We start from the raw sequence: 25,091 nt of genomic DNA on the forward strand, positions 1-25,091 counted from the left end.
TATGAAGGCGATGGCTAGGATTATATAACTCTACTTACTGTACAAAAAAACAAAAGGCGACACAAGGTCTCAACTGACCATCGTGTCCTAAAATGACTGAAGCTGACTGTCAAATTCCCAATCTGCCCTGGTCTGTTTTTAAGACACTAAAGCCCTCTATTCATGAATGGAGGGACTCAGCTCATCTGTCAATCCTATATTTTCTGCTCTTGTGCCCAATATCTGTAATGGCTTCATCTGCCCTCCACTCACCCTTGCACTTCTAAATTAATCAGGAGATTAATGAATGATGAGTGAATGAATAATTAAAGCAGGCCTAATGCTGTGGCCAAATAAATATAGGCTAAAGATACTGTTTGAAGACAGTTATTTAACTTTGACAATTTGTGGCTGTATGTCTGCATATTTATTCCATAAAAATCTAAGACAACTGGTTTAAACATCATAATGATAGTAATAACTAAAAAAAAAAAAAAATCCCATATTTGCTAACGATGCGGAATTTATCAATGTGCAAATATTTATAGCTTTAAACGTTTCTTCTGCACGGGTGCTGGAAAATGTTTTGTGTAAATGTTGGTAATCATGGCCCTCTAGTGGTGACAGTGAGAAAGTCCTCAAAGACAGAAATCATGAGTGAGAAATAATTCAGGTTAAGAAAAGTGAGATTTGAGAAGTTGAGGGATCCACTGTGGACAGCCAGACCCAAAAGAGGCAGAGTGACTGTATCATGAATCGTTTTATTTCTCAAATGTACTGTCACAGTTTACAACACAACTATACATTTTAATACACAGCAAAATAAATTCATTTCATACAAAATTAAATCTGAGAAATAATAGTCATGTGAAGCTAGACTGTATTCCAGTCTGTTTTTCCACCAACGTTCACATATTAACGAGTCAGTAACACAGTAAGGACTCGTACAGCCCATGAAGCACAAAGCCATGTGATCCCTTCATCAGGTTTGCCTGCTTCACTGTGGCTTTAATTTACAGTTTTCAAAACTAATAAATGATGATGATGAATCCTGCTACCATTTAAGTTTTCAAAGTAAAATGTAACAAGAAGAGAAAATACAACCATTTAGTCTCCTTTCAGATGTTTGTGTTGAAGTAAATGAGGAGCAAGTACACATACACGTCCGCTCAAACAGCATACACATTAAACAAGTTGATATTCTTGAACTCTGTTTTTAATTTCGCCAAAACGGTATTTCAGTTTCTCCTCAGAAAGAGCCGGGAAACCAAGAAGACAATTACACAATGACTCAAAAATGTCTACAGAGCTAAACGGGAAGATGAAGCCACCGTTGGTTACCGAGCTGATTCACAAAGAAATATTTAAACAACCAATCAGATTAAAGTCAGTTAACATCACACGATCAATACCACCAGGCCAGCCTGCCTGAAATGAAAGTTACACCTGACCTTGGATCTTGTTGGATTTCATTGCTGTGTCAATAATTAACCAAGCAATAAATTAATAATTAATAAATAGATCAATAAATAGTTACTTGTGATTGCAACACTCTGATATACAGTACAGTATATTTCCAGGTTTACTTGTAAATACTTCCACTATTTACATCAGCAAAATACTGCACACACACACACACACACACACACACACACACACACACACACACACACACACACACACACAATCCTACAGTGACGCATGTCCCAGTCAAAGATTTACAGGTCCTGTCACAACACTCAAACACACCGAAAACTCTTTAGGATTTCCACACAGACACACTGAGGTGCTCTCAGTTTGTCACACTTGTGCAGGGAAAGGAAAAAATCTAATAAATTCATTTTTAAATAAGAATTACTTTGCTCTTTTTTTAATAATCTGTGTATTTGTTTATATATATTACGCTGTACACATTGTGTTTGTATATATTTGATTCATGGGCAGCATCTTGAGTTCAGGGGAGGTTAGTGTAAGCTCAGGAATGAAAGGGTTTTTTATTAAAGCATCATTAGGTGGTTTTGCATGTTTATGCTTCTAAATATGTATAAATATATACTCACCACTTCCCATTATCAATACACCACTTTTGTCGATTGTTTCCTTCTTTCTAGAAAGACACAGATGTAAGTTTACCATGTCAAATATTTAGATTGCTTCGTACATGTTAAGTACTGTCATTTCCTTCTGGCTAAATTCAACAGCACTTTGACAACCAAGCTTAGAAACATAAAAACTGCCACGTATACTATATATTTGAATTGTGAATGCCAGCTTCCACGTGGTGAGCTCTGAACAGATAATCATCCTGTGTGTTCATCACTAGGGAGTGTAGATGTGCGTCCTGTCTCCTGCTCTTCTCAGGCAGCTTGCTTGTCCAAACCAAACAAAAGCATATGATTCAGTGAGAATGTGTCATACGTGGGCTCTTGTGCTCTGTGCTAATTCTCAGCCTAGTTCTGTATAAAAATGACTCACGTCTCTGGAACTCTACTGGAGGGATGAACTCCTGTCTTTTAAAGATATTGCCTCATTTGGTGTTTTGATAATGGCGGTGGAGAACACCCTCAAACATGCTGATCTAGATTTGCCACAGCAGGTCACTGCAAAGGCCACATCACATGATTCACATCAGTTTTACCTTTTTGTGACCCCTTCTTATCTATGGAGAACAATGTCTTCCTCCAAGGCTCGACAACCATAAAGATAGAAATTTCCATTACAGGCTAAGGTGATTACTCAGAACAACTTTGCATTGGTTTGGGGGAAAGAGACACTTCAAAGTAAGGTTCAGATATTTTGCTCTAAAATTGATCCTAATGAGAATGCATACACTAAACTGTAGCACTAAACATGCAAAACTACCTTTTTGGTGATTCCAGAGATCCAAATTACATGTCAAGTTGTCAGAACAGGAATGGATTATTTTTGTTCACCATCTCATCTGACCCGCTGCCTGAGACGACTTCAGCGCCAGCCTGTGGGACGGAGCCTCTAAATTGACCGTCACCTGATGGGTGATTTCCTTGAAAGACACCTGAGTGAATCATTCCAGTTCCCATTAAGATGGAGCCTGGATATCCAAACTGCACCATTCCCACTCCTCCAATGGGGGAGTTCATGTTGTGTCCTAATTGTGGACTCTCATTGATATAAATGGGATGTATCATTTGTGTTTCTGGACCTATCTGAGATGCCTGAATCATACTGATGGAAGAATTAGACATTTCCAGAGTATTCAATGATGCTGAAGGATTGTTAGCTCCAGAAGTGGGAGTTGGTGCACCATGGGGGGAAGCTATGGTCGAAATGAAAGGGTTGGAGTATGAGGGTGATGTTTCAGCAAAAGCTCCTGGTTTTAGCAAAGGGCTGGATGTCATGCCCGCTGTTTTGAAAGTGCCTGGGAAATCAAGGAGAGTGGCAGGAAGATGGAGGGTTGAGGGGGAAGGACGGAGGGAGGGAGTTAAACACAGTTTGAAGAATTCCAGTAAAGAGAAAATGTGCCAAGGCAGAGCAGAGAGAGGGGTGAGAAGGGTTATACATCTGCTGGTTAATGTACACTAGTCTTTATACAGAGTAACTTCACTAATGCTCTCTCACACACACTAATGTACAGAACAACATCTACACACTACAGCAAGGCCACAGGGGCAGGAAGGGGAGGTAAAACACACGACCACAATAAGTTTCTCCATACAAACCTACTGATAAATATTAGCCATCACCCCTCTCATCTTATCTTTGAATGACTTCAGACGAACACAAGTGGAATGCATTTTTAAAATCAGCAGGGAGTGACTTTCATTTGTCAGGTCTTCGAGGGTGTTCATGCATCCGTTTGAGTCAAGTGCACCACAAATATTTCCACATGATGAATTTGTCAGAAAAGTTACTTTTCACCCAGACTGACGCGTCATTTTTTCTGTCCTTACCGATGGCTTGTGTTTGGGCGTCAATGAGAGGGCGCTGTCTGGGTTTAGGGTCAGATGAAAACAGATCGTCCAAGTCAACCAGTGATGCCTCTGCTGAGCCCAAGAAGGAAGCAGTCTTTCGATACATCGCGTCTTCCTGCTTCGAGTGCTTTCCTGCAATAAAATAAAGGTCCAGTTCTACTCTAAAAGGTGTTTTCTTTTGGGGACAGGTCAGGGAAGAAGAGAGAGCAAAGTGGAAGAGAAGGTTAATAGATTAAGACTGTTAGGTGACTGCTGACTGACGGGGAAATGAGGATGAAAACAAGGAAAATGGTGACAAGTGCAAATCACCATGTATGGACACAATAATGAAGGTTTAACGAGTCCCCACTTTCAGGATATTAATTAAAGACAAGCCAAACATTTAGTCAATTAAATCAGAGCAGAGTGTGTTATAGGTGATTATACAGACAATCAGTGTTTGCTCATGGGAATAATGGATAAATGACACAAACATGTATTCAGACAGTGTGTAGAATGTGATGTACCTGTGCCATTGCCACTTGTGTTGCTTGATGCACCCCAGGGGTCATTGGATTTAGATGCTCCATCTCCAAAGGGGTCACTAGATGGGGAGGAGTCTAAAGGTGGAGCAGGTGCACCCCATGCATCGTCTGTACTGGCAGGAGCCAAAGCTAGATGAGTAAATTAAACAGACAGGTTCAGGTGATGGAGAAATAAATGACAGAATTAACTCCTCTGGTTATTCCAGAGTTTTGGACCATGCTACTCAGCCTTCTTCAACAAAGACATAAAGGTGCCACATGTGATGTAAGTACAGAAATTCAGTCACAGGTCTTTCTACAACTAATAAAAATCAGTTTCCAAAATCAGTTTTCATTCATGACTGTGTAGCCACATCAGACACCACCTCCATTGTCAAGTTTGCTGACGACACTGCTGTTGTGGGCCTGATCTCCGACAACATCGAGACGGCCTACCTGGAGGAGATTAGGAACCTGGAGACCTGGTGCCAGGAGAATAACCTCCTCCTAAACATCAGCAAGACTAAGGAGCTGATCGTGGACTTCACTACAAAGCAGGCGAGGAATTACAAACCCCTCATCATCAGTGGCACCACGCCAGTGGAGAGAGTGGACAGTTTCCGATACCTGGGTGTCCACATCACTCAGGACCTGTCATGGTCCTGTCACATCAACACCCTGGTTAAGAAAGCCCGTCAGCGTCTCTTCTTCCTCAGAAGACTTAGAGACTTCCATCTGCCACTGAAGGTGCTCAAGAACTTCTACTCCTGCACCATCGAGAGCGTCCTGACGGCAAACATCTGCACCTGGTTTGGGAACAGCACCAAGCAGGACAGACGAGATCTGCAAAGGGTGGTGCGCTCGGCAGAACGCATCATTCAATCAGAGCTCCCTGACCTGCTGTCCATCTACACCAAGCGGTGCAAGTCCAAAGCTAGGAAGATTATGATGGATCTCTCCCATCCCAACAATGGACTCTTCTCACTGTTGAGGTCTGGGAAGCGCTTCCGCTCCCTTAAGGCCAAAACAGAGAGAATGAGGAGGAGCTTCTTCCCCCAGGCTATTCGGGGCCTGAACCAGGTGTAGGACTGGACTCTCCCAAACACGTCACTATAAGACTGGACTCTCACACACGTCACCACACATTTCCTATAATCCTATAATTCCTATAATTTATAATCCTTATCTTTATAATCTCTTCTGCTATTTGCACATTCTTTACTGTAAATTCCTAAGTTAATTTGTAAATTTTTGTAGTAAAGTGTAAATTGTAAATATTGTAAAACTTTTCTTCTGTCATTTAATGGTCGGGCATTGTACAGCTACAAGCATTTCACCCCCATGTCATACTGTGTATGGTTGTGTGTGTGTGACAAATAAAATTTGAATTTGATATGCCTTTTTGTGAATGTGTGCACTTTAAAGTGCCATGTAAAACTCCACAGTGGAAATGAAAGGCATATACACCTACTTACAATGCATTCTCAGTGCAAGGAGTGGTGAGCACAGCAGCCCCACCCACCTTCTATTGATAAGGGTCAGCCAATGAAAAAAAGTTGGCATCTTTTTTCAGATAAGTATAACAGTCATTTTGAACTACGACTAATTCAAACCGGTTAGAAGTTAGCAAAATTCTTCAGCTTTACGTTCTGAGAAGTACTATCCATATACAAGTATTTATTTGTTTGTTTCTTACCTGAAGGCCCCCATGGGTCATTGTCTGCTTTGGATGCATCTCCAAATGGATCAGAATTACTGGTAGGTGAAGAAGCACCTGCCGTGGTCCCCCAGGGATCTGACCCGGTGGCTGGTGGAGAAGTGGCTGGGGCTCCCCATGCAGCTGTGCTACTCTGAGGCGAGCTCACTAGAGGGGCATCGAAGGGATCTGTGGCATCTATCTTTGGTGGACTGGATGGTGCTGTGAATGGGTCTTCTTTAGGTGGTGTTGTTGGTGCAGCAAAGGGATCTTCCTTGGTCGGTTTAGATGTTGTGGAGAAGGGATCCTCTTGAGGTGGAGATGTTGGGGCAGCGAAGGGGTCATCTTTTGCATGTAAAGATGGTGTAGAGAACGGATCCTCTTTGGGTGGTGTTGTTGGTGCAGCAAAGGGATCTTGAACAGGTTTGGTTGGCACTGAGAAAGGATCTTCTTTAGGTGGTGTTGTGGGAGCAGTGAAAGGGTCCTCTTTCCCTGATGACGGTTCTGCAAATGGGTCCTCTTTAGGGGGTGTTAATGCTTTTGCACTGAAGGGATCATCTTTTGGAGAGCTAAATGGATCGTCTTTAGGTGCATTAAATGGATCGTCTTTAGGTGCATTAAATGGATCGTCTTTAGGTGCATTGAATGGATCGTCTTTAGGTGCATTGAATGGATCGTCTTTTGGGGTAATGAAAGGATCTTCTTTAGGGGCACTAAAAGGATCATCTTTTGGGGCGATAAATGGGTCATCTTTTGGAGCTTTGAAAGGATCATCCTTTGGAACATTAAACGGATCATTGTTAGAAGAGCTGAAAGGGTCTGGTTCATCTTTCTGAGCAGCAAATGGATCCTCCGTGTCTTTGGGGGCACTGAAAGGGTCTGAACTGTCCTTTGGGGTGTTGAAAGGTGTTGATGCACTAAAGGGATCTTCCCCATTTTTCGGTGCCGCAAAAGGATCTTCCCCATTTTTCGGTGCCACAAAAGGATCTTCCCCATTTTTCGGAGCCGCAAAGGGATCTTCCCCATTTTTTGATGCCACAAAAGGATCATCATTAGTTTGATCTGCTGCAAATGGATCTTTATCAGGACTTGTTGGAGCCCCCCAGGGACCACTGCTAGCTGCTGTTTCAGTTGTGTCAGGTCTTGAGGGGGTGCCCCATGGATCTACGGCCTCTTTAGGTTCTTTGGGGGCTCCCCATGGGTCCGTTTTTACTTCCTCTTCTTTCTCTCCTCCCCAAGCATCAGTTTTAACATCAGAACCTTTATTAGCATCCTCCCATTTTAGCTCCTCTTCACTCATCTTGGCCTAGCATATCGTTGCAAAATGGTTAATACAAATAATTCATATGCCATAATAATTTCATATACCAAAATGCTATATGCTGTGGCTAACCTCCATTTAATGGCACAATACAGACGATAGTTGTTCTTAATCAGCACATACAGTAATTAAAAATATATAGCTAGGTTAGACTCTTACTACTACTACTACTACTACTATAGTTGCTGGATAGACTGCAGGTTCTTGGACTGAGGCAGCCCTAAAAACCAATGGAGATCAAACTGCAACACATCATAGGAATCTGCAATGGGCTTCTCAATATATAACTTCTGCCTATTGAGATTTTTTTGTTTACTTTAATAAAACAGAAGGCCTTCAAATGTAAACACATTGGCTAAATGTTTGGAGAGTTTCCTCGTTAGCCTACCATTTATCGGCAATGGCTTTTTATCTGAAATAGAGCCTCTTGGCAGCATCATATTGGCGTAATGTTCGATCTTTCTACACCTGTGCACTGTACTTACCCGTCTCTCTGTTTCTTTCTTCTCAGCTTCCTGTTTAAGCCGCTCTTCTTTGCGGGCGGCGAAGGAAGCCGTCAAGTCAGCTACAGAGGGTATGTTGTCCAAAGATGGAAGCCCTGAGGCCCCAGGTACATAACAGGGCTTATAGTTTGGATCCTTGACGTTGTCCGTAGATGATGCTGGTTAGAAAGTAAGCAAAAGAATATAAATGATCAGTGAAGAAAACCTGTTGGAACAACAGTATATAGCAGTGATATAAAAAAAAGGCTTACCAGCTGCACTTTTTGATGTCTTTTCTCTGGTTTTGACAGCAAACTCTCTCTCTTCCTTTAGTTTCTCATCGTCCTCCATAAGAACAAGAACAACCTTGGCCTTGTCTCTCACATTTACACCCTAGCACAAATATGGCTACAATAAGCGTTCACTTGGCTCTGACCATTTCAGAAAAATTATTTAAGCCTGAAATACTTGTGCTTGAAGAAAACCCCAATGCTTTTTGCTAAACAAGATCAGAACTATTCAAGATCTAATTTAAAACAAACTATAGCACATGATTAAAAAAAACAAAAAAAAAAACAAGTTTATTCATGCTGTAGAGAAATTAAATGTGTTTGTTACTCTGAAAAGGTTTTCAGTTAGGAGTATCTTAAGGTGATTGAGGCAGCAAACCTAGACTACACTTTCATTCTTGCTGTAAACCTGGTCTGAAGGTTAATGACATAAATATTATAGTACCAGTAACTGTCTTAATGCATAGCATGAAATCCTTTAATGGAACCTAAAAGACTACATCCATTTGACATAATCAGGAAGTGTGTATCACCTGATCTTTGCCATCCTTTTCTACAAAGCGGTACTCTGTGAGAGCTTTGACAATGTAGATGTTGTCTTTCATCTTCAGAAGCACGCGATCATCACCGGTCTTCAGCAGGTACTCCAGGAGTGTCAGGGACTAGGATAAAAAACACATGACAACACAAACTCATTTATATACAATAAAAATGCAGTTTCCTATCACTACAATGCTTCTTGTTTTATCTGCATTAGGGAATAAATAGGACAAGTAAAAAGGAACAAAAAATATTGGTGCAATGGATGAAAGATAAGAAAAACAACTGAAAAGACATAATTTCTCTGGAACTGATGAGCCAACACTGAGTCATGTGGCTGACTGGCAAAGCTGAAATGGAAGCAGTGATACAGCTGATGTTCAGAAAGTAATAACTGCCACTTAATAGACTAAACTGTGCTTTTAAAGAGAAACTAAATATATTTTTGCTGTAAGGTTTTTTGTTTTTTTTTAAACACTAAATATTAAAAAACTTTACAAAGTTAAATGTTTATTTTTAAAACCTTGCATATTCCTATATAGATACTGTACATGCTACTTAGATGAAGAATGCCTTCTATCTTCTCTGTTGGTCCCATCAGGGGGTCGTGACAGCAGATCAACTGCCTCCATCTCACCCTATTCTCCGCATCCTCTTGTGTCACACCAACCCTCACACCAAGCTGATAGAGGGTTCCCTATGTGCTAGCTTACTGTTATGCTGTTCTACTGAATTCAACTTACACAGTCTGTTTTATTAGATTATTTTTGCTTTTCATTTGATAATGGCTGCACAGGAAACAAGTAGAAACAGTGTTATGAAACTTAAGGGTAAGAGGCTTGGGGAATAGTTGAGGAGTTTAACCAATGCAACAATCCTTTTATTGTTAATCACAAAAATAAAACAAAAGCTGTGGTATATGAGGTTTTACATGCTGCCCTCACTCTAATTCAAACAATCAACACTGTGATGGATTAAAACTCAAACTAGTTCTTTTGTGTTAATTTTATTGATTTATTGTTTCCTGTGACAGATGACTTCAGTCAGTCATTCATGTAGTTTGGAGCAAACTGCAACACACAATCTGTACAGCCATGTTTTGAACAGGCACAATCACACAGACATATTCAGTGACTGTATCGTGTAGCTGTATCAACATAACATGATTTTGCATGTGGTGCATTAAAGGGACATCTGGAAACTGTAGCTGCAAAAAAAAATAAAAAAATAAAAAAATAACCCTCACTTCAGATGGGCACCGCATTGTAGAGATGAGTAACAGAAGACAGAAACTGACTATATCTGAAGATGAATGTTTCCCATCTTTTTTGTGAATAAATGGACAATTCCACACTTAACATCTCATCCCCGAAGAATCCAATATATGTCTGAAACCAGCATCTATCCTCTAAAGCAAACCCTTCTTTGTTCCAGTGTTACTCCTTCACCGTCGCTCACCTTGTGGATATGTCTCCAGTTCTTGTCGTCTTTCAGCCGTTTCCAGAGCATTGTCATGATCTCATTACAGGCCACAACGTTGTACGTTAGGTCGGAAATGTCGGCCATCTGAGAGCTGGATGGGCCCCATGGGTCATTGGATGTCGCCTCTCTCACCTGCAACAGAAGTAAAGAGAGTAGAAAGAGGCCAAAACAGCTTCAGGAAAGTTGAAAGTTTGAGATGCTAACTTATAAAATGTTAACATCAGGGTTTTGGAGGACTGGCAGCAGCATGGCATCTCATTACATGAGCCATGCTACCAAAGATGTTTAGTAATCAGTTCTCAAGGACATTATTGATCATGTTTGAGATCAGCATCCAAAAAAGGAGTTCATCTCTATATTTTCTTTGACTCTAAGAAATTCAGGTTCAGGGCTTAAAATTGATGGTTTCTGCTTTGTTTTAATTAGTAGGGTTTTTACTTGAGTAACCCTTTAGTCACTCTAACCTCTTAAAGTATAAGCAATTGTTACCACACCAGACGACTTGAATTTAAAGCTACTAGTGTTCAAACACATGCCAGAAATGTATTATTTGTTGTGCATACAATGATGCACAGACTACATAATAAATATTTACCTTTATTGTCCTCCTAAATTTAACCTACATAATTTTTAAAATATTATTTGCATTACTGGATGAGGTAATATTGAATTGAAAGGCTGAAAACATTATGGTTTTGAGGTCATACACAATTTAAATCTAGCTTCTCCTACCTTGACCTCGGCCTCAGAGTAGTTCTGGACCAGGTTCTTCAGCTGTCGACGGAGCATAGAAGACGTCATGATGTCCGGAGGAGAGGTGGGGAATCAAACCACCGCGATCTGATTTAGAGAAAACATGAGAACAAAGCAAAAGAAAACACAAAGAGTTCTAAAAATGTAACATTTTTGAAATTTTTGGGGATTTCTACATCGATTACCAAGGAAATTTACCCTAACTTTTATCTGAAGCTACATCCACATATACATTTTTTTGCTAATTGTGCATCATTTTTGTAGTTGACGGTTGGTCGATAATGGAGATGAAGCAGAGGTTTATTGTTTTGTGAAAATGCTATCTTTATTTTAGTCAGATTGCTTGGTTCAACATAACTGGTGTTCTGATTGCTAAGACCCAGTAAAATGTTATGTTGGACCAGGAACTACCTAGCTGTTGGCCTATTCAGATCAGTTTTTCATCAGACAGCAAATTGGAAGAAGATAAACCCCATCTTTCAGCTTGTTGCACAATCAGTGAAGCAGCACAAGACTTTGACTTATAATAATGACTGAAAATCTTGTAGATCCACATGTCTAGGAGCATGTGTGTGATAAAAACACTCACAAGATTTGGTGTAATTTGAAGTGCAGCGTCTCTGATGGGCTCACTTTATGAGCCGCAGAGAGTGAGCACTTGGACGGAGACTCAGGTGGAGTTTTTTTTCTATAGTTTCAAACAGCAACACTTTGTTTCTGTAATCACAATCAAACCTTTACAATTAAAAAGCCCACGAGTCGTTTATCAAGCTATTTCTTCAGTAGCCCTTAACATGAAAAGGAGATCCTCCCATCAAACACCTGTTTGTTTTATACACCGACAGCTGTATAATCTATACAAATAAACTGAGTGAGTTTGTCAGTTTTAAATTTGACCGTCCTGCTTCTGTCTTTATAGCAGAGATACCTGCAGCATTACAGGGTGAGTCAAAAGGGAAGTCACAATAGCTCTATGACATTTATTTTCTAAAGCTCAAGTTATTTTATACTTTCCTGTTTTATATCATTCATAAAAACAGACAATATACTAATAAATGATGCCATTTTATATATTATTATTATTATTATAAATCCAGGCCAGGCCTACACTGCTTTTTGAAAACTTCACTCCAACTTGAACAAAATTCCATCATGGATATAAATTTGAGTGACCTCTAAGTTACATATGGGCAACGTATGTTGAACGTGAAATGTGAAACAAATGCAAACAAACAGCAGGGTGCAAGATGCTAGCAGGCAGGGGACACATGGAACGCCATAACCAAGTAGCTGGCAAAGTATACAGGAACATCTGTGCCGAGTATGGCCTGAAAGTTCCAAGGTCAAAATGGGAGACGCCCCCTAGGATGGTCGAGAATGACTGAGCTAAGATCCTGTGGGACTTCCAGATACAGAAAGACAAACTAGAGATAACTAACCAACCAGACATAGTAGTGGTGGAGAAGCAGAGGAAGAGGCCGTAACAATAGTGAATGACAGCAAAATCAAGAAGAAGGAACACAAGAAGCTGGAGAAGTACCAAGGGCTCAGAGAAGAGCTCGAGAAGTTGTCAAGGGTAAAGGTAACAGTGGTCCCAGCGGTGATCTGAGCACTTAGTGTAGTGACCCCCAAGCTAGGCGAGTGGCTCCAACAGACCTCTGTCCAGAGGAGCGCAGTCCTAGGAACAGCAAAGATACTGCGCAGGACCCTCAAAATCCTAGGCCTGTGGTAGAGGACTCGAGCTTGAATAATAGACCACCTGCAGGGCCGAGACGGGAATTAGCCACTGTTTCCCTAATGCTTCGCTGAGGCATGTTAATGCCAAGTTTTGCCTTGTCATTCAGTGACAATCATTTTTTATTTGTTGTTATTTCTACAACATGCATCTGCACAAACTTTTTTAATTAATTATTTAGAAAATTCTGTTAAAGTGGATGCTCAATTAGCTCGTAGGCTAAGCAAGTCAAGATATGCTGCAAGGCTAGATGCAGCAGCCCATGGTTGACTCCAACCTGAGGTTATTTGCTGTGTGTCCATGTAATCTTCACTGTGCTATTAAATGAATTCAAAAAAGCCCCCAAACTAAAAAAAAAAGCAGTCTGTTAACGCTTTTGTCAGATGATAGGAATCATTATAGTTGCTAGTGCAGAGGCAAAACTCTTACATAAAAATCTAAATGTCATGCATGGTGTAGATGCCACAAATGGAGAAAAACACTGTGAAAGACACAGTCAAAGAACTGCTCTTTCATTCAGCTATGAATACTGGTTTCCCTTTGAGCCCGAAACCCCCCCCCCCAAAACCCTTCAGTCTGCAGCTGCATATAAAGTTATGTTTTTTTTTGTACTTCACTCTGGACCAATACAACTCTGACCTACTGGCCTGCTTTTTAATCTACAACTCAATTGATTTTGACGATGGCAATGCCACATATAACAGTAATCAATACACAAATCATATGCAATGCAACTATATGTTCTCGCGCATGAACAACACAGTGACATACCTTCAGTAAAATCGTCCTCTGTTGTAAAAGTCTAACTTTCGGTTGTATTTGTGCAGCTCCTGGCTCAGTTAGCATTCATCCTGCTGATCCCCTCTTCCTCCTGCCTGCATTGGTTTGTCTGAGGATGTCAGAAACCAGATCCTAACGCTGCAATGAGAAACCAGTCAACATATAAAAGAGCTGACCAGTGGGAGGTACACATAACTGACTGCAAAGCGTAAACTAACCTAATGTAGGTGACAGCTTTGTCACTGCGACAAACATATATCCCCACCTACGTTAGCTCAGAATCTAGCTGAGCTACAAGCTAGTTAGCTACCAGGGCATGTTAGATAAATTTTAAGAAAAGAAAAGATAAAATTGCATGTTTAGCGCAACTGGATACTTAGTCTTAGGATACGCAGTCGTGGTGTTTGTAACAAGAGTCAGAGTAGGTGTTTTCAGGACCTCGGAGAGCGACTGAAGACGGTCAGCAGGCGTCAATATGGCTAACAGCCAAGCGGTGTTGTCAAGGCAGCGAGCTCCATCATAAATATCCGATTTTAGTGTTCAAATGGTGGGATATATTCCACGAAACGTCCCCTGCTTTTAGTTCAAAACTACAACTGACGTTTTGCATATCAAACATGCATATTTACAGTAAAAATAAAGCACTAACCATGAGCAGATATTCAGGAATCTTCGAGGAGACGACACGACCGGACGGTTTCCGCTTCCGCAGTTTTCAGCACCTGCCAGGCCACGCCCCCTCTCAAAATTAGTGTTATTTATGTCTTTATATATTTATTTATTCATTGATTGATTTAAATTCCCAATATAAACAATCTAGTTCTCTTTTGTGCCAAAAAATAATTTTCTTTTTGTTTAAAATTTAAAATATCATTCAGTTTTATGGTAGTAAAGTATAATTTTTTTTCTGTTGCCTACGGTTACGGTCTAAGCTTTAAATGACGTCGTGTGTCAGTTAGGTCCCCCTGAACCATACACACATACACACATGCATACACACACACACACGCATACACACATACACACATACACACACATGCCCCCGTTTGAAAAGAGCTGAATAAATGAGTCACTACCACAACTCCCACATCAATAACAGTTGGACCAAGATGGCGGCCGAGGGAGAGTACGAGTCGATCCTGTGCGTTAAACCCGATGTCAACGTTTACCGTATCCCGCCGCGAGCTTCAAACCGAGCGTACAGGTAAAGACACACCAGTGTCTCGCTGATGTTGCTGTGAAATGCAGTTTAAATGCGTTTGTTGGGCGGGTTTGGGTGTTGTACTTTAACTGCTCGATAGTCAGCGCATGCTTTACAAATCACGGAGGGACAGTGCTGGCTTTATGCTCTGATGTCGGAAGCAGCTGATGAGATGAAAGTCCATCTCCAGGTGTTGTGAAGATGAAGAGAGGCTGAAATGTTGGTTGTTTGGTGTGCGGGGATTCGCTGAGCTGTCAGAGATGTGACCGGGGGTATTTGTCATCATGCTGGCTCGATACGGGCGGCTTGCCAGGATAGTCCCACTCTCCTCTGTGACAGCTGGGATGTCTTCTCCACAAACTGTTCAGGCTCTTCAGTCTGAAATCTTCTGTTTGCTTTTAATTGATCCTTTCAGATAAAATCTTCAAATCCATCCCGCTCTGCTGCACGGCTGTATTAACTTCCTGGAGCCGGGAAAAGATGTGCTGAAGCACTCCTTTCTCCCTGCACCTGTTCCCTGAAACCCACCAGATGAAATTATTAGCTGATATTCATGGGATCCTGCTTTTTAAAAAAATATGTGAACATTTGCTAATTCCATAGTTTTCTATGTTAGTCACCTTAACAGCTTTTGTTTTTTCAATCTAAGTTAATGGTTTTTTTATTTAGGAATGAAGAAAATTGTTGGCTGCAGCCATGATACCTTCACGTACAACCATGTTATGGAGTTCTCTGTCCCAGTCACAGAAGCAATTAAATCAAAGAGTTCAAACACTTTTTTTTCCCTAATAATTGCATATAGCTCTTTTAAGCTAGAATAATCCCCAAATTGTATCTCTACAAATTAGTATTTACTATTATCATTACTTCTCTAACAGTTAATTAGTTCATACTTCTAAGAAACATGCCATTAATAAAAAATCTTTTTAAATAAGTCTAATTTTTATAGTGTAATGTCTAAACAAGAGTTGCCGTAAGGCGCTTAATACTGTAAGGTAAAAAACCTTACCTAACCTAAAATTGAAAATAAGGGAGCCATCTGAGAGTAAAGTGCTCTGTTGGGGTGCAGTAAACAGTGGTCATTAAGATCAGATGGTGATTATTCAAGACCTCGTATGTGAAGAGAAGGATTTTTAATTTGATTCTGGATTTAACAGGGAGCCAGTGAAGTGAAGCCAGAATGGGAGAAATATACTCTCTCTTTCAAGTCCCTGTTAGTACTCTGGGTACAGTGTTTTGGATCAACTGAAGGCTTTTTAGGGAGTATTTAGGACATCCTGATAATAATGAATTACAGTAGTCAAGTGATAAATGCATGAACTAGTTTTTCAGCATCACTCTGAGACAGGGTATTTCTAATTTTAGCGATATTGCCAAATGCAAGAAAGCAGTCCTACATATTTGTCTGTCATGCATGCTGATGGAGATATCTTGGTCAAAAATGACTACAAAATTCCTGAAGTGTTACTGAAGGCCAAGCCGAGTAATGTGGAATAACATGACTCTAAGAGGACCTTGTTAGTGCACCCCTCTACTGCAGGTGTAGAAGAATATCCGACCATAAATTTAGTAATAAATTACACTAATTAAAAATAATTTGAATTGATCACGCAACACAAAAATATAACCCAAAACAAAATCTCTGTTTAAAAAAAGGTGACGTGTAAGTGTCAGCTTTTACCATCCTTTTTGTTTGTGAGCCAGAGCTCCAATGTGTAAAATAAATGCATATTTTCAGTGTAATCAAAGTAATTTGCTTTGTGATTCTGGAACGTCTAAAAGGGCTCTGGAGATAAACCAGGAGGCTCAAGATTTCTTTTAAAGGGGTACGAATGGAGGAAAAATGGGCCCATTTTTACCCATTTCTCTGTAAAATGCTCTTACACTTTCAATAGTATTTTAAATTAAACTGCTAAAAAGTAAAATTACTTTTCATGACATAACCACATTAAAGCAATAACCTTGGATTTTTGCTTTTACAATTAAATAAATAATCCCACTTTAATATGTGCAGCCTCCACTAATGGTTTGTGGCTCCTGAGGCAGCACATATTAAAACTGCAATAATGAAAGTAAATGAACACCTAAATCAAGAAATATCAGAGAGAGAAAATAAAGATTCTCCTCATTTAAAATACACAAATCCTTTTAATACCACCTTCAAACATTTGTTAGATGTTAGAAATATAAATTTTCAACCAAATATCACTGAATCTCTCTGGATTTTATTGTTCAAAATAAGCAATAAAAAGAAGTCACTTTGGACTTTGTACATATTAGTGTCAGTGAAACAAGTGAAACCTCATTGGACTTTTGTCAGCACTCATGAGGCCACATTATGACCTGAAAATAAATAACTGTTTAAGCAGCCCTGGATTCTAATCATTTAATCTAAAGGTTATTAAATTCTCTAAGAATTAAAAATACATTACAAGAAGCATCACTTCTCTTTCCATTGTCTGTTTTGTAGCTTTATTTGGTGATATGCAAATAGGTAAATGTCTATGCACTCTAGTATGCCTCAAGCCCTGTAATCCACTATGCCAATCACACCTCAAAAGCCAGGTTTGGGTTATTCTTTAAGCAGAAATGTACTGTATTAGTAGCCTGAGTTGGAGCATTTTCCTGATTTCTTTGTCTTGTTTGGAAGCCATTTACAATGTTTTTTTTTCCCTTTAGAGACAAAGCAATTAACAGAGAGAATAACTAACATTTAATTGAAATGTAACCAGACTAACTGATAGTTGCAGCTCTGAAAATGCTAAACTATGTCAAATAATTTCTGCAGGGCAGCTGATTGGAAGCTCGATGCTCCAGACTGGTCAGGTCGAATGAGGATCACAGCCAAGGGCAAAGCAGCCTACGTTAAACTGGAGGACAAAATCTCAGGTATGACATCACTGGGTTTAGCACTAAAAACTACATTAAAACTATATTTTTATAGTAAAATTGACACCGACTTGCTGTAACGTGAAAGTCACGCTAGTGGTGATGTTTGCACTCAGAATTATGACCCATCTGTGCTGAAACACGACTTTTCCTCTCTGCATTGTATTGGTTTAACATTCCTCTGCTGTTGCAGGGGAGCTGTTTGCCCAGGCACCAGTGAAGGAGTATCCTGGTATAGCAGTGGAAACCGTCAGCGACTCCAGCCGCTACTTTGTCCTGCGGATACAGGATGACAACGGTGAGGATTTAAGTACCCCGGCAACTCCAGAATATTTCTTAACCTTGCTCAAAGACCTTAAATCCTTTCTCTTCTGGTCTTAATGTGAGTTATCATCTCTTACTGGCAGGTCGCAGTGCTTTCATAGGAGTTGGTTTTGGTGACCGAGGGGATGCTTTTGACTTCAACGTGGCTTTGCAGGATCATTTCAAGTAAGCAGGATTTGGTGGTTTGGTGGTTTTAGTGGATTACTTTCTGTTTTTTGTTGACAATCTGATAGCAGGGTATTGAAACATGTAATGTCTGTGAAACACTGGTTATGCCAAATCATCCAGTAGCCATTCTGACCACGCCAGAATTTCCTGAAGTTTCAGATCAAGACACCACAAATAAGCAACCGACCAAAAACATGCTGATATTTGTATGTTCCTATGCAGAATGATATTGAGTAAAAGTAGTAGTACTGCCCTCATTCCCCTTACAGGCCTTCAGCCGGCTGAAGTTGTTCAGAAATGAATATAACAAGCAGCAGAGCTGGGTGCATCCATCCATGCTTCTGCCACTTATCTGGATCTGGGTCGCAAGGGCACCAGTCTAAGCAGGGATGCCTTGACCACCCTCTTCCTACATGCCCACCTCCTTCAGCTCTACCTGGGATACTGAAGTATTTGCAGCCTGCACCAGGAGGCATCTGAGCCACATCTAGTGGCTCTACCCTGAGCCTCTGAACTCCTCCTGCCTCCTAGCTGGTGGTTGTTGGGAAGCAGTAAGCTGAAAAAAAAAGTTTGTTTAGGTTTTGGTTCAACCATACAATATGAAATATTTAAGAAAGGAGGGAGAAAGTCTGACCATTTAAACCAAGTGTTTTAGGGGCTCATCAAACCTGTGTGCTAGACTGTTGCATTTAAATAAAGTTTTGTTTAAAATGAGTAAATTCTGAGTGTTTGAGGAATCTAATACGCATCAGATGTACATCCTGTCTTTAATGGTATTCAGAGTATTGATTTTTCTCTTTCACTGTAACTGTCTGCAACACAAGCACTCCACATCAAAGTGAAGTGTTGTTTTTGAGATGCGCTTGTAGAAAGCTGCTGTGGTTGTTGTTAAAACTGCTGAGGTGCATTGTTTAATTCTGTATCAGTGCTGAGAGTGTGTGTTTGTGTGTCTTGCTTCTCTGCAGATGGGTGAAACAAGAGACCGAACTCAGTAAAAATGCCCAGCTTGGGGATTCAGGACCAAAGCTGGACTTGGGCTTTAAGGAAGGGCAGACCATCACACTCAACATAGGGGTGAGAACCAGCTTATGTGCATATACAATACATGCAGATAAAAATCTGTCTATAAAAGAGGCACATGCAGGGCTGTGCTGTTGAAGGATGGGGTGGAGGCAGATCACACAAATGAGTCTGAAAGGCAGAATGACACAATGAGTCATGAAAATGATTGGACCAGTGATGACAACAGAATTGAGTTTGACAGTGATGCAAAGGACAGAAGAACAGCCTGAGCACCCAGGAGTGCAGGCAGACAAATGAATACAGATATTTCTTATTAAGCTTACATTTAGGTCTCATTTAAAAAAACAAAACAGAAATACCCCATAAAAATGAAAATCCTGATTAAATTTGAAGGTTACAGTTTGTGATCCAATTCTTTAACTATCAATGAAGTATGAAGAAATACATTGTTTTTGTCATCGCATGAGCCTAACTTCATTCTTCTCCATCTGCAGCAAGGGAAAAAGAGGGATAAGCCCCGCCCACAAGGATCGGGTGGATTTGGACTTCTCCCACCACCACCTGGAGGCAAGATAGCCCCTCCTCCTTCATCAGGGTTATCGAATCACAACATCATCCCACAGATGGGAAGCACAGCGACAGGTATGCAAACTGACTTTACATAAACATCTTCATCAGCAAATGAAAGTGCACACAAGATGTCAGGTGGGATGTTCCCCTTTGTGCAGCTTTAACATGAGTACACGAGTGACCCGTTTCCACAGGCACTGTGTTAATTAGTGGCTGTTAGATGACTCATTCGTCTTCAAGCTTCAGGCTGCAGAAAATGAGTAAAATCTGTGCCAGCTCGTAGGCTAATGAGCTCTGCTTCTGTCTCCGTCTGTCAGGCTGCCTGCTGGAGCTGGACAGTAGTAACTCCAACACAGTGGTTCAGTCAAACACTAGTTCAGATCTTCTTTGGGGAGAATTTTCTGCTCCTGCAAGGTAAGAAAATTATTTCTTGTGTTAAATGTATGAGCACACTGAAGGATTGGGTATTTTCTAAGCTTTTGTCCACAAGTGACTTTGTGGAGGAATATCACTGATTAGCACTGGCTCCCGGTTTGAAAGGTGCTGAAAGCAGTTGAAGTTGAGTTCTGTGTTTTTTGTAGACCAGTCAAGGCCCTCCACACATGAAGAGAGTTCTTTAATAAATCATTTAAAATATTCAGCACCTGCAAAAAAACACAGAGAATGAGAATAGCAGTCATAGTAATGATGAAGGACATTCAAACATACCTTTGATGTGATAGCACTTGAAATGGATTTTACATGGTGCTTCACAGGGATGGACTGACCTTGCCATACTGTAGGGCAGGAGGGAACATATTTTTCACAGACAGCCGTACCAACTTAGCTTAAGCAAGTGAAGGGTCATACACTTGGTAACTGAATCAAAACTACAATGTAAACTAGCAGTTTTGCACAAATCTGCCATTTGCATCTTACAGTTTTGCATACTGAGGTCCATTCCCATTAATATTAGCATGTCCTTTCCTTTAAAAAGAAAGAAAGAGAAAACACTGTTACAGTGGAAAATATTACTAACATTAAAGAAAAGTCACTTAATGCTATATAAGCATTTAAATGGCCTAAAAACTTGTCACAATTTTTCGTGTCTATACTAAAGAGTGATTAAAAATGTTGTACTCTAGTAAAGTTAAATAGCAGTAAAGGCTACCTGAAGTCATTCCCTGTGAGGTTCCTCAGCACAAAACTGCCTGTTTTTAATTTTTGAGGGTTTTCTTTTTTGGTTTTACTGCTAGATTGTCCAGGGCCATATTAAGATGGTTAATTAGTCAGTTCTGGAATTTGGTCCATTTTTTTTGCCTGTGTTTATTCTAAAAGTTGCAAAAATATTTCCAGATACTCTAATGCAACTAAACTTGCCATGTAAATAGGTTTACTGTGTGTGTGTAAAAGCAGCTGACACTTAAAATTGTTTACAGTAAGTATTTGGCTGATGTTTGATGCTGATTTATTTTTTTTAATTACTTTGTCATTAGTTATTCATTCTTTTGTTGCAGGGAAACTAAGAACTATACAAAATATCTAAACAATTAGTTTAGATATTAATTAATCTTTTTGTTACACTAAATAGAATTGATTTGTTGATAAACGATTACAGTAATTAAGTATTTGTGGCAGCAGCAAAACAAACTTCCTGTCCTAAATTTCAAAATGTCATCTGAATAACTGGAAATTGACTGCGAGTTTTTGTTTTCAGCTCTGCTCCACCTCCGTCTCAACCACAAAACGCCACAAACTGGATCCAGTTTTGAGTCGTCGACCGTGACCTGCATCTCACCTGCATCTGTGTCCGTAGCTTCCTGTGCATCACACTGAGTGTAACTCCCACACACTGAACCCAAAGCAGAGACATGACACACCCACAGAGCTGTAGAATCACTTCACTCAGAGAGAGTGAAGCATTAATGCGTTAAGGCCATCACTCTATATGCGCCATCTCAATGATATTTAAGGGCTATGCGTGATGTCCCGAGTAGCAGGTGTTCCTCTTTCATGTGTCTGCATCTCCTCCCCAGTAGGTGGCTCCTACTGCGAGCAGAGCTTCATTTTTGATCTGGAATGTTTTTGTCCCCCTGCAGGCACTGCAGAGCACTACATCAACACACCTTTGCTTTCTGCATCCTGCTGTGAATCACATGTAAAGAGCAACACAGCAAAGATTAAGTGAAGGCTGCAGGAGACAAATTAAAAAAAGAAAATACGATGATTTCTGTACTGGAACATAAATCTTAATTCTGTAAATTATTCATTTTTCCAGCAGTGATCTGAGTAGTTGTAATGTTGATCCTAAAAACAAAGGAACAGTTGATGAAGCATCATGATGATCAAGGTCAGAAGGAGTTTATATAAGATGATAAATTTACTCTGAAGTGGAGTTTAAGTTACTCTCTCCTTTTCACATTGTGAAATGTGGAGCATTACAGCGTTGTCATCAGGGTGGATGCAGTTACATGGCTCAAAATTCTCACGTGTATGTCAGCATTCACATTTAACAACTTCAGCTCATATTGGGTTTGATTAGAAATTGATAATACAGGTGAATTTGTACATGAATCTCCAGACGTGAGGCACAAGTTTAATTGCTATTATCCAAATTTCCTGAATAAATCTTTACAGGAATCAATAATCTTCTAAATTATTCACATGTTTGCAAAATTGCTCAATCTGAAATAGTTGGATGAGATGCTGATGTTACAATATGTGAGTGATGAATACATTAACAGTTTTCTTTCTGGTGTATTAAATGTAAAAATGTATGTTTACATTATGAAATCATGTTTGTTTACTTCTGGGTGCTTCTGATTAGCTAATATATTTGCAAATCAGAAAATCAGCTGCCAAATCCAGACTATCACTATTTTTACATATTTTGCTGCATGTTTAAAGAACTACATAAGCTAAGAAGGATGAAATATTTGCATGTCCTACTCAGTTTCTATCAAACTGGAGGCAGAAAAATTAAAATTGCTCAAATGCGAAGTGGGCTATTTTTTTCACCCCAAGTAATTTTCTTGACCTTGAATTAACCGACACATAATCAAGTCTGGTTAAAATGAATCAGAGCAGAAATGTAGGACTTATTATCAGACATTTCTATTTTTTTTTTGTTGCTTTTTTGTATTTATTTTAGAGGGGAAACTGCTGTGAGAGAGGTCAGCCCAAAGCTTAGCTTCACTTTCTATATGAAACATGCAGTAATCATTTATATCAACTGGATTTAAAGGTTTAGAGGAAAATGTTTGGTGCACAGACACAATATTATTGGAAATGAGAAAACAAACTGACAGTTTCTTTGTGCAGTGGAAGAAGTCTGAGTGCTCCAGATTTTCATTTGCAGTTTTCACAGCCTGCTGGTTTCTGTTAATGAAACAACCATGAAGAGTTTTCCACATGTGCTGCAGTTTACCTGCAAAGACGGCCGTTTGGTGAACTCATCATTATGGAAATGAGAATAAATCTGGCAGATTTGAAGAATCTCCACATGAGTCCCAAACAGTGGTGACTGTACGAGGTTTGATGGTCTGTGGATAATGTCTGGAAATTAGAGAAACAGTTTGATAATTTGGGAAATCTACCATTTGACTTCTTTGCTGAGAGTTAGATGAGAAGGTTGATTCTCATGAATTTGAAGCAGGTGGTTAGCTTAGCTTAACGATGAAAGAAATCTGAGACACCTGGCTGTGACAGAGTCCACCTCTAATACCTCTAAAGGAGACTGATGAACACACTATATTGTGTTAAATATGATTGAGTTTTCTTAAATAAAGTGGCAATCCTTTTGTGGCCTATTTAAAATGAAATGCTCCTTTCATTGAAGTGATCTGTTTGCTGTAAGAGATTCGAACACATCAGTCTCAGGATTTATGGCGGGGAAAAACAAAACGATTGTGTTAAATCATCTGATGAATGTTTAATGGCAGCAAATGAAATGTTAATCTTTGTGCTAAGAAGGCTTTGGGTGATTGTGAACATGTCTGACATAAAACATGCCTTGACTGTGAATATGTCTGCATAGTATCGCTGTGATCAAATCACATGAGCTGTGTTTAATTGGCATTAAGACACAGGGCTGACTGATATATGTTGACGTGTCTGTTGTTTACATTGCTCGCATCGCTGGCTAAGATTTAAAAATGTCTCCCACTTCTCATTCATTCCACTTTGGCTGTAAAATCACTGAACTAACCCTTTTGATTTATGACCAACTTAATGAGAAAGAGGCAATAAATCCTTTAAAAGGACCCTCCGAGTCTTGTCATTATTATTTTTGAATATTTAAAGCCCCCAGGAGAAACCGCATCGAATTCATTTGAGTATAAGATTAATTATTTCTAATCCTTTGTGATAAATTTGAATAAGTATGTAGAACAATCCTGATGGTGGAGCAAGAAGACCGTGTGGTGAACCACTGGGACACAAATGTGACGCCACATCTTCAGCAGCATAAATCAGAACCGCAGACATGAAAGAAAAATAAACACTCTTGTTTCTTTTGCACTTTTTCTTTCATTCAATCTCTGTCACATTTGCTCTGATCCTCTCTCCTTTTTCTCTCCCCCCTCTCTCTGTTATTTTTCCTCTCACATTTTCCTCCCTATTCAAGCTAGAGGAGGAGGCAGGGTACACCCTGGACAGGTCGGCAGTTTGTTGCAGGGCTAACACATATAGACAGACAACCATTCACACTCACATTCACACCTATGGACTACTGAGAATTACCATTTAACCTAACCCCACTAACTGCATGTCTTTGGACTGTGGGAGGAATCCGGAGTACCCGGAAAGAACCCACGTACTGCATTTCCTTTCCTGTAAAGTTGCAAGTGCGTGTAAAACAAAGGCTTTTCACACTTGCAGTTGTCTAATTCACCACAGCAGTAGGTGTTTAGTCCTTATTATCTGGCTGTGTAGCATAGATTCATAAGTCATAACCACCAGTGGGATGTATTTGGGTCACTGGGAGGCAGCAGCCACCAGAGATGTGTCACATGGGGGTTAGTAGGTGATATGTTGGCCTTCGACACAAAGCAGGAAGTCAGTGGTCACAGAGCGGCAGCCCGAGGAAAGTAAGTCATACTGTTGCATCATATTTTTGACTCTTTCAAAGTTCAAGTCATGAACTTGGAGATCTGTGTGTGTCCTCTTTAGCACCTGACAACCGTAAAGACAAAGTCACCCAGAGTTCTGGCCTAAAATCATACAAATGGTAAATGGCCTGTATTTATATAGCGCTTTACTAGTCCCTAAGGACCCCAAAGCGCTTCACATATCCAGTCATCCACCCATTCACGCACACATTCACACACTGGTGATGGCAAGCTACAATGTAGCCACAGCCACCCTGGGGCGCACTGACAGAAGCGAGGCTGCCGGACACTGGCGCCACCGGGCCCTCTGACCACCAC

The 25,091-nt window shown here is 40.1% G+C and overlaps 2 protein-coding genes across 5 annotated transcripts; one reads left to right on the top strand and one right to left on the bottom strand.

The window, feature by feature from the left end:
• Nucleotides 1–720: 720 nt before the first annotated feature.
• LOC146643178 (uncharacterized) lies at nucleotides 721–14,269 on the bottom strand. 4 transcript variants are annotated; one of them, XM_085396546.1, is made up of 12 exons: nucleotides 13,950–14,190; nucleotides 13,503–13,649; nucleotides 12,653–12,755; nucleotides 10,976–11,083; nucleotides 10,220–10,375; nucleotides 8,755–8,883; nucleotides 8,204–8,324; nucleotides 7,935–8,110; nucleotides 6,129–7,434; nucleotides 4,436–4,582; nucleotides 3,909–4,061; nucleotides 721–3,376 (listed from the first exon to the last, which is right to left on the bottom strand). In XM_085396546.1, exons 4-12 carry the CDS (start codon nucleotides 11,042–11,044, stop codon nucleotides 2,883–2,885), a joined length of 2,751 nt encoding a protein of 916 aa, XP_085252672.1. In that variant the 5' UTR covers nucleotides 11,045–11,083; nucleotides 12,653–12,755; nucleotides 13,503–13,649; nucleotides 13,950–14,190; the 3' UTR covers nucleotides 721–2,882. The 4 variants fall into 4 exon arrangements, with proteins under 4 accessions (XP_085252672.1, XP_085252671.1, XP_085252670.1 ...); XM_085396545.1 differs by having other exon boundaries at nucleotides 12,537–12,755; XM_085396544.1 differs by lacking the exon at nucleotides 12,653–12,755 and having other exon boundaries at nucleotides 14,161–14,269.
• A 205-nt stretch (nucleotides 14,270–14,474) lies between these two features.
• necap1 (NECAP endocytosis associated 1) lies at nucleotides 14,475–23,992 on the top strand. Its single transcript, XM_085396768.1, has 8 exons — nucleotides 14,475–14,715; nucleotides 17,501–17,601; nucleotides 17,795–17,899; nucleotides 18,009–18,090; nucleotides 19,059–19,167; nucleotides 19,611–19,758; nucleotides 20,004–20,100; nucleotides 21,383–23,992. The coding sequence occupies exons 1-8, from the start codon at nucleotides 14,576–14,578 to the stop codon at nucleotides 21,435–21,437; spliced, it is 837 nt and encodes a 278-aa protein (XP_085252894.1). The 5' UTR covers nucleotides 14,475–14,575; the 3' UTR covers nucleotides 21,438–23,992.
• Nucleotides 23,993–25,091: the final 1,099 nt, after the last annotated feature.

This window comes from Rhamphochromis longiceps, linkage group LG22 (genome assembly GCF_057381845.1).
Source record: "Rhamphochromis longiceps isolate RC_006_pf linkage group LG22, R_longiceps_female_GT1.1, whole genome shotgun sequence".
Lineage (NCBI taxonomy): Eukaryota > Metazoa > Chordata > Actinopteri > Cichliformes > Cichlidae > Rhamphochromis > Rhamphochromis longiceps.